Genomic DNA, 11,439 nt, shown 5'->3' on the forward strand with positions numbered 1-11,439 from the left:
TCGGGAGCGTCACGTGTGCGGAAGTAAAGCAAATATCGATAAGATTAACCTTATTTGTTCGACGAAATACCGAAAAATGCCACTGGTTTTTAAAGCATCTAATCGACTTTTGAGGAACAATAACGGAGAAAAGTAGTGTTAGAGGGGACCGAGGCGCGTGAGAGGCTTTGTGGGCCTTATTAACGTGCATTGAAACGGCACGCACTTGTTTCCTGTCTTGTGAGAGCGTCCGCTTTTTGTGATATTATTAATTTTATCATTAAGGTCATTATTATTGTAACTCTTTTTATTTATGTGCTAATCCTCATCCGATTTTCGTAATCATTTTAAGGTTAAAAAAACTAACAATTGATTATTACTAAAAGTGAGACCAGTATCTTATCCTTCATAACCCCAATAGTCCCACTTCACTAATATTTTATTTTGTAAATAAGATTAAAGATAAATCAAATGAACTATAAATGATAAATTTTCTATAATTTTCTGATATAAAACCAGGCCAGACATATTTCAACAAATCCAATATCCTAATTTTCTAGAAAGTTGTCTCTGTATCATTAAATTTCAAAATCCAATCAGAGACTCATCCGTTTGATTTCCCCTATGTATTTTGTTTTGGTCCTCAGGTCAGTGTCTCAGCGTAAAAGAAGAACTCATCATATTTATATGGATCGAAACGTACCGTTTAGCTATTAGGCATGTTAACATGGGCCTAAATTTCTGAAGCCCAATATTATTCTCCCATTCTACGCCAAACTATAAATACGATCCTCCTTTTTTGTTATGTTAATCTCTCTGGATTTTCCTATTTGCTAAAATCGAAATCGTTCCCGATCGATCTGAAAATTGAATTCTCGAATCGTAAAGTCTGCCCTAATCCTAAAATTGAAGATATAGATCTCGCGTTTGATCCATCAGGTTTGCTTCTTCTTCGGCTACTACACATCTCAGCGATTATGATGTCTTCGTGCTTTAAGTTAGGGTTTCCGCTTCTTCTTGATCTTCGTCATCCTGTTCACGTTGAAGCTCGGCTTTCACAAACATTGTTCGTGAATTCACGTTTTTCCCGCTGCTAGAGATCTCTTCTTTAGTTTTCTTTTGTTGTTATTTAGGGTTGTATAGTATATGTATAAACGCACGGTTATGAAATCATCAAAAAGCCTTTGTTTGAGTTTCGATCTGCGAGTGGAAACTCCGAAGATCGTCGTCTATGGCTAGTTTGGAACATTAGGTTGTTTATGGCAATTGGAGTCAGATTTATTGGGTATTTCTGGCGATTGGGATGTTGTTGATGTGTGTCAGCTCCTGAAAATTGCCATATGTATCATCATGGATAGAAGAAGCAACAATGTTGGACTCCGTGATTCAGTCTTCTAAAATTTGTATGTTTCTCCGTGTTTAGTATGAATCATAAAGCGCCGAGGAAAGGAAGGAATTTTGGAGTGGTCAGACAACAAGATTTTGCTGTAGATATAGTTCCAAGAAGTCCCAGTGTCCCTTATGACAAGAGAGTGAGGAAAGGTCCATACAATGGATCAAGGAATTTGGTTTGGACTTCCAAAGAGTTCCAAACATCACAAGGCAACAGGCCAAGGAAGAATGGCCCATATGGGTCGATGAACTCACCAGTTTCAAGCACTGAATACCGTGTGTCAAACCAGCCACGTAAGAATGACGCCTATAAGCCAATGAACTCACCAGTTTCAAGCAGTGGATATCGTGTGTCAAACCAGCCTAGGAAGAATGAAGCCTATAAGCCAATGATCTCACCAGTTTCAGGCACTGGATATCGTGTGTCAGACCAGCCTAGGAATAATGGTTTTTATGGGTCAAGGAGCTCGACTATTTCAGGCTCCAGAGTTTGGACGTCGGAAGATAATGGCAGTCCCAAGTCTAGGGAAAGTGTATGCAAGTATTGGAAAGCTGGAAACTGCAAGAAGAGTGAGCAATGTGAGTTCTTACACTCTTGGTGTTGTTTTCCTGGCTTGGTGATGGTAGCTACCCTTGAAGGACACAAAAAGGTACTTCGCATATAGTTTCCATGCTGCTTTGATCATCTAGTTCTTTATTATGTTTAGCATAGTATGCATCGTGGTTTCATCTTGAGTGATGGCTGAATGGAAAGCAGATTTTATTCACATCTAATTTTTCTTGACCGTAGGATATAAAGGGGATTGCCCTACCTCAAGGCTCTGACAAACTCTACTCATTCAGTGGTGATGGTGTTTTGAGAATATGGGACTGCCATACTGGTCAGTCTGTGCATGAGATCAACCTCCAGGCAGAAGCAGGGTCTCTAATTAGTGAAGGCCCATGGGTTTTCCTTGGCTTGCCAAATGCTGTAAAGGTTAGTCTAGGGCATTCTTACCTCAGGACATTTATCTGTTTTCTAAATACCATTCTTTGAAATTCAATGGGATTCATCTTGACACTGATCTCAAGTTTTTGCGATTCAATCTTGCAGGCTTTTAATGTTCAGACCCGTGAAGATTTGCATTTAAATGGTTCGGTTGGAGGTCAGGTGAATGCAATGGCTGTTGGACACGGAATGCTTTGTGCTGGGACGAGTGTAAGCCTTTTAACTCACTCCAACTTTACTTATGTAAGTTCTTTACTTTCCAGTTTATTGCATCCGGATCTAAAGTGTGTTCCTTTTTGGTATTGTGTGAATTACAGTCTGGTAGTATATCAGTCTGGAAAGTTACCGACACTGAGTCTGATCCTTTCAAATACCTCACATCTCTCGAGGGACATAGTGGTGAAGTCAAGTGTTTTGTTGTTGGAGGTCAGAGGCTATACTCTGGTTCTGTGGATAAAACCATTAAGGTACGGGGATGGTTCCATTTATTTCATTCTTTCCCCAAAAATACTTGTCATGTTATAGATTTGATTCCAATCAACATGTTCAGGTGTGGGATCTCGACACATTGCAATGTGTAATGACATTGAGGCAGCATAGCAACACTGTCACGTCGCTTTTATGTTGGGATCAATATCTGTTATCTTCTTCACTGGATGGGACCATAAAAGTCTGGGGCTCTTCAGAAAGTCCCAACTTGAAAGTTATCCATACACGCAGCCAAGAACAAGTAAGTTGTAATAGCAAGAACAATAAGAAGACCTAGTTTTCCTTTTAAGAAACAGCATTCTGATTGTGTTTGTTTTTTTTTTCTGGTTTGAAACAGAGTGTGCACGCTCTTTGTGGATTGCACGATGCAGAGGCCAGGCCGATTATATTCTGCTCTTACCAAAACGGAACAGTTGGCATATATGATCTACCATCGTAAGTGAAGCTTATCCTCTCTAGTGCTCTACTTTGTACTCTAATCTAACCATAAATTTTCCAATGAAAATCTGAATATACAGTTTTCTCATGTTGGGTATACACAGTTTTGAAGAAAGAGGAAAGATGTTTTCAACGCATACGATGGGGACACTTACAATTGGTCCTGAAGGACTGTTATTCAGTGGAGACATGGGTGGGAAAGTGCGTGTATGGAGCTTAGGTGGGAGCAAAGAGTAGAAAACTAGAAATCTTCGTTCGACCAACTTTTTTGTTGTTGCTTTGGTCGACTAGAATATTGATTATAACATAATGTACACTGACGATGGTAAAACGATTACCACCGCTTTATGAGTTAAGAAAAGTTAATTTCATTGTAAATTTTAACTGTAGTAGATCGAATGCTAATATATAAACTTGGAACATAGAAACATCAACTATCATAAAGGAACGAGCTTTTGATTAGATTCAACAACAAAATCCATACTATAATTTTAAGATTGATGGACAAAGAAGGGATACTAGCTCAAATATCTTCAAAAATTCATAATAAAAACAAAATGAAAAGGTGCGGCTGAGTGAATGGAGTCATCTTCTTCTTATTTAGTCTCCCTTCTTCCTGAATGAACATCCTTCAGTGAGCTTTGCCTTGCCTCCTGTGGGTTGGCAAAGTACAGTCTGGCAGTTTCCACACACCACAACGGTCTGAGAGTGGCTGAACACCGTCGTACTGCACCAAACACAAAACCCATCACTCAGTTATATCATAGATTCAAAACCATAAAACATTCAAGGATTCAGAGTTTTTATAAGCTTACATGTTAAAGCAGCCTTGACACTTGACATCCTACATCAACCACATAACATCGAAACGATCATATAATCAGCATCCAAAAATGGAGTTTAATGATCAGCTCAAAACTCAATATACAAAGTGAGTAGGTAGCAAAAAGGTTTGAAACGTCCAAGAAATTTGAAGGAATTAACAAAGAAGACTTCTTACCATGAAAAATGAATTGGGTGACTGAACAAGACGCTTGAGCTTGTGCTTCCTCTTCTCGAGCTCAGCAGGTGGGTTAAGCAGATCAATATCGTTCTGAAGAACCTGAGAATTATTTCAAAAACACAGATTTTCTTGTCAGCACAAGTCCAATTATCTCACTTGTGATAGAAATGGAATGAATCAAATCATGAAACTACAATTCAAATCTTTTCACGACCTAAGAATTGCCTTTAAGAGAGAAGACACGCTTGAAACAATAGATCACATAAAAACAAAGGAATCGTTTAGTTCTCTGTTCTTCCCCACAGAAAGTATCATATTCGACTACAAATTTTAAGGCGTATCTAATGTTATCAGACAAAAGAACTAAAACGAGATCAAGGATCGAGAACTAACCATTTTCGTAAGCTTCTAAGAGATTCTGCAACGACAAGACCCAAGAGAGTAAAAGAATCAGCCGACCAAATGCTCTTGGAAAGATGTAAACCCTAATTCACACAACAAACAAGGCCGTCTTTATAATTGACACTCTACAGTAATATGTAGTTGAGTTATATGTAATAATAATATAGGTTAACAAAAGTTGATATGGCCGAGTTGGTCTAAGGCGCCAGATTAAGGTTCTGGTCCGAAAGGGCGTGGGTTCAAATCCCACTGTCAACATTTATTTTTTAATTTTGTCAAAATCAATATTTTGGGCTGAAAATATATAAGATCCGGTCCATTAGACATAATTTATTGGGCTCGCTTATCTTATTAGATTTTTATACCATTTGCTTTACAGATTAGTAAACAGTAAGAGTTAACTTTATTTTCATCTCTCCCCAATTATTTTGTTTTTTTCCCTCCTTTGTTTTGATTAAAATTATTAAAAAGGTAACACTTTTTGCCGCAATTTTTTTAAAAAAATTAAATTGTGCGGTGCCCATTAAAAAGAAATTAATGATAAAAATATGTTCAGCCCGACTTGTACGACCTTTGAAGTCGGAACGTCGTCGTACACTCTCTCTCTCTCTCTCTCTCTCTCTCTCTCTCTCTCTCTCTCTCTCTTCTGGTAGTACACATTCAAACGAATCGCTATATCTCTTTTCGACTCGCCGGAACTTATGTGGAACTCCGGCGAAGATGACGATGACGAATTCCAAATCTATCCTTCCTCTCAGCGTAAACCTCTTCAACCTACAAACGCTAACAGCAACATCTCTCACCGCCGTCCAAACAAGAAGCCCAGACTCAGTCGTTATCCCGGAAAGGAGAATGTGACACCGCCTCCATCTCCGCCTCCTGAATCTAGCTCCGACCCGTCTAGTGACTATGGTACGGATCTGCTCTGCTCGTCTTCTACTCTTGACTGTAGTAGCTTAGATTGTATCCCGTCGAGTGTTGATTGCTCAATTGGTCCGATTTGTTCTCTCGGTGAAGAAGACCAAGTTTTAGTTGATAAATTAGGAAACGATGACTGTTTTAAGGCGAATCGTGAGGGGTATTTGTGTAATTCTATGGAAGCTAGGTTATCAAAGTCGAGGATTCGTCTAGGGATTGATAGTGGAATCCATGAGGATGATGAATCCGACTCTGAGTTTGACGTCTTGTTAAAGCTTTGCTCTGAGTCTGAGGGTAACATTGGAGGAGAGTGTAGTATAGTCAAGGATGATTCGATTCAGTGCCCATTGTGTTCAATTGATATTTCAGCTTTGAGTGAAGAGCTGAGGCAAGTTCACACCAATAAGTGTCTTGACAATCCTGTTAATCAGGTTCCTGAGCAACTGCAAGTACGTAAGCTGCTTTGTTATCTCCTAGAAAGTGTAGGAGTTTTGTTAAATTGTTACTTCATGACGCCATTGATTGACTTGTTGATTTGTACATGTGATTGTAGGACTCCCTGAGGAAATGCGAGAAATCGTCTTCTCTTATTGAAGAATCGATTGATGATCCAGTTCAGCTTCCTCAGCTAGTTACTGACGTGTCTCCAGTGCTTAAATGGCTTAGGAGTCTAGGTTTAGCTAAATATGAAGATGTTTTTATTCGTGAAGAGATTGACTGGGATACCCTTCAGTCACTTGCTGAGGAGGTAATGGAATACCTTAATCAGTCGTAGCTCATATAAGTATCTTCACCAAAGTGACGAAAATACAATTTTGTTTTGTTTTTGTGCAATTTATACATTAGCTTACTTGTTTACACAGAGATGCAGGATTGAGAATTGATAAGTTTATAATTCCGCAGGATCTTCTAAGCATAGGTATCACGTCACTTGGTCCCAGAAAGAAGATTGTGAAAGCACTTAGCGGACTTAGAGAAGCATTTGCATCTTCATCTGAAGCACAGGCGCAGTCTCATTGTCCAAGTGCCCATGTTACAGAGAGACAGAGGGACAAGACAACCAATCGTAAGGCTAGTGAGCCCAAAAAACCAACTGCAAACAAGTTGATTACAGAATTTTTCCCTGGTCAGGCTACCGAGGGCACGAAGATCCGGAAGGCACCTAAAGATCCTGTCGCGGAAAAGAGTCCACCAGATTCGAGCTCCAGACGTGCTGTGAGAAGAAATTGCAACAATGGAAAATCTAAAGTCGTTCCACACTGGAATTGCATTCCGGGGACACCTTTTCGAGTGGTAATTCTTGATAACACCCCAGGCCATGGTTTTACTTCTTCGTCAAAGTTATAGCCCATGAATGCAACCTTGTTACATATTTCTCCTTCTCATTCAAGTCAAACATGCTCATGAAATTAGTTCCTGCTGATACTGAATATTTATGTTTAAGTAATCTTTATGTTTGGTGATTTTCTGGTTATGCAGGACGCATTCAAGTACCTCACACGCGATTGTGGCCACTGGTTTTTAACCCACTTTCATCTCGATCGTAAGTAATCTGCTGCATGTTTAATTATAAATTTACACTAAACAGAAGAAGCATGCATATTGTGGAATCAATTCTTAAAGTCTCTGGATCCTCATTTACAGATTATCAAGGTCTGACAAAGTCATTTAATCATGGGAAGATATACTGTTCCTTAGTTACCGCGAAGTTGGTGAATATGAAAATTGGTATCCCTTGGGAGAGACTGCAAGTCCTGGACCTTGGCCAGAAGGTTAATATTGCGGGCGTTGATGTGACATGCTTTGATGCAAACCACTGTCCGGGATCCATCATGATACTCTTTGAACCAGCCAACGGTAAGGTGCGTTCTTAAATTAGGCATATCCATTTTTGTAGTCTTAAGCGTGTGTTTACTTTCCATTCACAAAGTAATTGTCCATGGACTCGGTTGATTTGTTTAGGCTGTTCTACATACGGGTGATTTCCGCTATAGTGAAGAGATGGCAAATTGGTTGATTGGATCTCATATCAGCTCTCTTATTCTTGATACTACATACTGTAATCCCCAGGTTCGTCTTCCATCAATACTTTGTAGCATAGAGAAAGCTCAAATTCTTAGTTAACATCTCTATTCGGTTTACATTAGCATTTGAAATCCACTTTTGCCACAACCTCGATGATCTAAGCCTTTACGTATATTTTCAAAGCAAGAGTAGTTTGATATATATGCCGTAATTTGTTGCAGTATGACTTTCCAAAGCAAGAGGCGGTAATACAGTTTGTTGTTGAGGCTATTCAAGCTGAAGCATTTAATCCCAAGACCCTTTTCTTAATTGGAAGCTACACCATCGGTAATATTTCACTCTTCTTCTTCCGTTTCAATATATATTATGTTGAGATCTAAATTTTGCAATCTCTTCTCATTTGAAAGGAAAGGAGAGGCTGTTCTTAGAAGTTGCACGTGTGCTACGGGAAAAGATATACATCAATCCTTCAAAACTCAAACTCCTCGAGTGCTTGGGATTCTCAAAGGAAGATATGCAGTGGTTTACAGTGAAAGAAGAGGAGAGCCACATTCACGTTGTTCCCTTGTGGACGCTTGCCAGTTTCAAACGGCTGAAGCATGTTGCTAACCGATACACAGTAAGACACACATCCATTCGGTTTTGACTGTCAAAGAAACACAAAAGAATTGATTTTCTTTTTGGCTGATTCGTTAGAGGGTGGGTTCTAATCCTTTTAAGTCCTGCAGAACCGTTACAGTCTTATCGTTGCATTTTCTCCTACTGGTTGGACATCTGGCAAGTCTAAAAAGAAGTCCCCAGGAAGAAAGTTGCAACAGGGTACAATCATAAGGTAAAATTTCCCTATCTTCATGTCCTGTGGCATTGAGCTCAAAATCATGAGTCAAGAGAATCTTTATATATTTTTTCAGGTACGAGGTTCCTTACAGTGAGCATAGCAGCTTCACGGAGCTAAAAGAGTTTGTGCAAAAAGTGTCGCCTGAAGTGATCATACCGAGTGTTAACAACGATGGACCTGACTCGGCAGCTGCAATGGTGTCTTTGTTGGTAACGTAGAACTGTGTCTTACATATGCGATAAGCTCAAGTTTGGATAGAAAAAGGCAGCCACCTTGGCTACCTAACAATTGAGCAGAGCCGTCAAAGATCTACAACGAAAATAGATATGTTATGTTCTATCTAATTGTAGTTATGTAACTGCATGTTTGTGTAGAGTTTTTCTTCACAAACTCCAAATGTATTTGACTTGCTGCTATATCGACTTCTTTGGTCTTCACTTATTTCCTCAAAATATGTATTGATTCCAAGTCCTCCAATCAAAATTATGCTTCTATAAAGTAAATCCATAATAAGAGACCAAGCTCACGGAATTGTTAATTTGCTGCAGTTCAGTGACAAACAGATATGCAAATTCAGATCTCTTAAACTGATACAACCTCTAATATCAATCTTCAAGTAAACAAATACATTACGTTGGGTAGTGGTAGAGATTACAAACACAAAGTATCACAATTTGCAAAATAATCCTAGACAAAAGCTCTAGTGATCAGATATTTTTATCCACCATGCAAAGTAGAAATGAAAACTATAACATCTTTTTCTTCGATGGTAGTATCGAGCTGACCACTTAGCTCCCAATCACAGTCATTGACTAGCACAAGAACCCCAGGTCTCCTGCACAACAACAATTGTTTTACATTAAACCTTCTTACCTTCATTGAGCTGACCAAAGAGACAAATCAATCAACCATTAATGTAACAATTAGCCTTATTCCATTGAGCTGATCATAGAGAAGAAGAAAACAAGACTTACACAGTATCTCCTTTCATGAACATCTCAGGCCTCTCTTTGATCAGATTTGTACGAACCCATGAAAGCAAATGCTTCATAGTAAACTAATCCAGGAATTAAAAAAAAAGGGCGGAATGAGTAGAGGAAAAAATTATGATCCAAAACATACTTATCAAGCTTACATCATCAGCAGCAGCAGCTCCATTGGGCAAATCGACGTTAACTTTATGAATCTTTTCAGAATCACAGAGCAGCTCTAACCCACCCCTACCCAATCAAAACCAATCAGATAAATAATCTCACGAAACACCAATTTTGATGATTCCAACAGTAACATGCCAATTACGAACAGAGAGAGTGAAAAAACTGAGGAAATTAACAGAGATAGTGATAACCTCACCCGAATTCGAGAGTCAATCGCATCCTCGTCGATGGTTTGCAGGAATCCAAAAATTCAAACCCGAGAGAGCTCTTCTTCTTCTTCTTCTAGGGTTTTTCGTCTTTCAATCGGAGAGTGAGAGATACGATCTCCAGAGTTCGTGTAGCTGTGTCTTTGCTATTCATAACGACGTCGTTGCCAATTTCAGAGATGTTGGGCTTTTATTGGGCCTATTTTATTACTACTACTGGATAAGGCCTATTTACTTTTCTCGATTAGTGATCCTGTGCTACGCACACGTTAAAAAGTGACTCCTCGCGTCATGACCGTTGATTTATACGAACTCTAGCTTAACAACGGACAACATTGAGTCCAAGATTTTCCACTAGAAAATTTTGATTGGTGGCTGATATGTTTTTCCCAACGACCGGCAAAATACCAAGCAATAAAAGGAAAAAAAATGATGTAATTAACCACATTATAGAAGAGAAATTAGTCAGTTTTCTCGAACTGCCAAAGTTTATGAAGATCCCATACAATCCCAAATCTTATGTCTAAAATCATGTAATAAACATATATTTTTTATTAGCTTAAATCAATTATCTCGTAAATTATAATTAATTAATATCTAAATCTATACAAATATTTTTGAATTACATTTTTGCAATATTAGTTATATTAATTATAGTTATTTTGATATTAAAATTGATATTTATTTTGAAAATTTATCGTAATTATTATTTTATATCTCTCTTGTACTTTTGAATTTTTGATGTGTCATGAGTTTGGCAATCTTCGTTTTAGTCACGGCTATATATTGGGCATATTCACAACTATCAATGAACACATTATTGAAAATGCTCCAACACATCATTGGTCATGTCGGCTCTTCCGGGACTGACACATCCTTTTCTTAGAGCAATCCAACCATAAAACACCAAAACACCAAATTTTTACATTAAATTTTGTGTTTTGGTGTTCCAAAAAGTTTTTCATCTCCAACCACAACACTAAATTTCACACTACAAACAAAACTTTTGATTATTATATTATTAAATTTTAAAATACATTTTCTAATAATTTAATAAACATCAATATTTATCTAAACGATTTATTTTAATTCAATACTTAATAAAAAATTACAAACAATAACTTAAAATAACGAAAAATACTTTTTTAAATTAAGAAATAATTTTACTGAAATAATTAACCAAATTATACTCAGTACTATGACTATCTTAGTGTAAATAATTTTTCTAGAAATTAGATTGTTGTTCAAAATTATATTATGTATTTTATTGCATTTAGGTTTTATGTTTGTTTAGTTTTAATTTTGTAATATTATGTTTTCACTATTTTATTAAAGTTTAGTATGAACTTTTAATCTTATTAAAATTGATATTTATTTTGAAATTTTATCGCAATTATTATTTTATATTATATTAATTTTAGTTACTAGTTTATATTACTAAATGTAATAAGATAATTTTTAAAATATTAATGATATATCTGGTTTTTAGTTGATTAACAATAATTTTAATATATTTTTAAATCAAAAACATGAATAAAATAATATATATATATATATATATATATATTATGGTGTAACACTATTCACAAAACACTAAAAAATGG

At 37.2% G+C, this 11,439-nt stretch overlaps 4 protein-coding genes and 1 non-coding gene across 7 annotated transcripts; 3 read left to right on the forward strand and 2 right to left on the reverse strand.

Moving 5' to 3' along the window:
• The first annotated feature begins 640 nt into the window (after positions 1-640).
• LOC104783130 (zinc finger CCCH domain-containing protein 59) lies at positions 641-3,664 on the forward strand. Of its 2 annotated transcripts, none has more exons than XM_087512047.1 (8): positions 641-918; positions 1,403-2,021; positions 2,162-2,347; positions 2,465-2,569; positions 2,677-2,826; positions 2,910-3,089; positions 3,186-3,283; positions 3,391-3,664. In XM_087512047.1, exons 2-8 carry the CDS (start codon positions 1,404-1,406, stop codon positions 3,521-3,523), a joined length of 1,470 nt encoding a protein of 489 aa, XP_087368173.1. In that variant the 5' UTR covers positions 641-918; position 1,403; the 3' UTR covers positions 3,524-3,664. The 2 variants fall into 2 exon arrangements, with proteins under 2 accessions (XP_087368173.1, XP_087368172.1); XM_087512046.1 differs by having other exon boundaries at positions 789-918; positions 3,367-3,664.
• A 57-nt stretch (positions 3,665-3,721) lies between these two features.
• LOC104783129 (small ribosomal subunit protein eS27y) lies at positions 3,722-4,826 on the reverse strand. Its single transcript, XM_010508228.2, has 4 exons — positions 4,683-4,826; positions 4,287-4,388; positions 4,102-4,130; positions 3,722-4,013 (listed from the first exon to the last, which is right to left on the reverse strand). Exons 1-4 carry the CDS (start codon positions 4,683-4,685, stop codon positions 3,887-3,889), a joined length of 261 nt encoding a protein of 86 aa, XP_010506530.1. The 5' UTR covers positions 4,686-4,826; the 3' UTR covers positions 3,722-3,886.
• A 42-nt stretch (positions 4,827-4,868) lies between these two features.
• Positions 4,869-4,949, forward strand: TRNAL-AAG (transfer RNA leucine (anticodon AAG)). Its single transcript has one exon. It is a non-coding gene; the product is annotated as a tRNA-Leu (tRNA).
• Positions 4,950-5,174: 225 nt separating this feature from the next.
• On the forward strand, positions 5,175-8,970 carry LOC104783131 (uncharacterized). Of its 2 annotated transcripts, none has more exons than XM_010508230.3 (10): positions 5,175-6,058; positions 6,163-6,357; positions 6,513-6,902; positions 7,089-7,152; positions 7,254-7,471; positions 7,572-7,679; positions 7,856-7,961; positions 8,042-8,253; positions 8,363-8,466; positions 8,546-8,970. In XM_010508230.3, the coding sequence occupies exons 1-10, from the start codon at positions 5,393-5,395 to the stop codon at positions 8,688-8,690; spliced, it is 2,208 nt and encodes a 735-aa protein (XP_010506532.2). In that variant the 5' UTR covers positions 5,175-5,392; the 3' UTR covers positions 8,691-8,970. The 2 variants fall into 2 exon arrangements, 1 of the variants encoding a protein (XP_010506532.2); XR_015597730.1 differs by having other exon boundaries at positions 5,228-6,058; positions 7,254-7,466.
• A 55-nt stretch (positions 8,971-9,025) lies between these two features.
• On the reverse strand, positions 9,026-9,848 carry LOC104783132 (ubiquitin-related modifier 1 homolog 1-like). The gene is made up of 4 exons (XM_010508232.3): positions 9,826-9,848; positions 9,608-9,692; positions 9,447-9,529; positions 9,026-9,307 (listed from the first exon to the last, which is right to left on the reverse strand). Exons 1-4 carry the CDS (start codon positions 9,846-9,848, stop codon positions 9,190-9,192), a joined length of 309 nt encoding a protein of 102 aa, XP_010506534.1. The 3' UTR covers positions 9,026-9,189.
• Between the last annotated feature and the right edge of the window lie 1,591 nt (positions 9,849-11,439).

Source organism: Camelina sativa, chromosome 4 (assembly GCF_030686135.1).
Source record: "Camelina sativa cultivar CO46 ecotype springtype chromosome 4, ASM3068613v1".
NCBI lineage: Eukaryota > Viridiplantae > Streptophyta > Magnoliopsida > Brassicales > Brassicaceae > Camelina > Camelina sativa.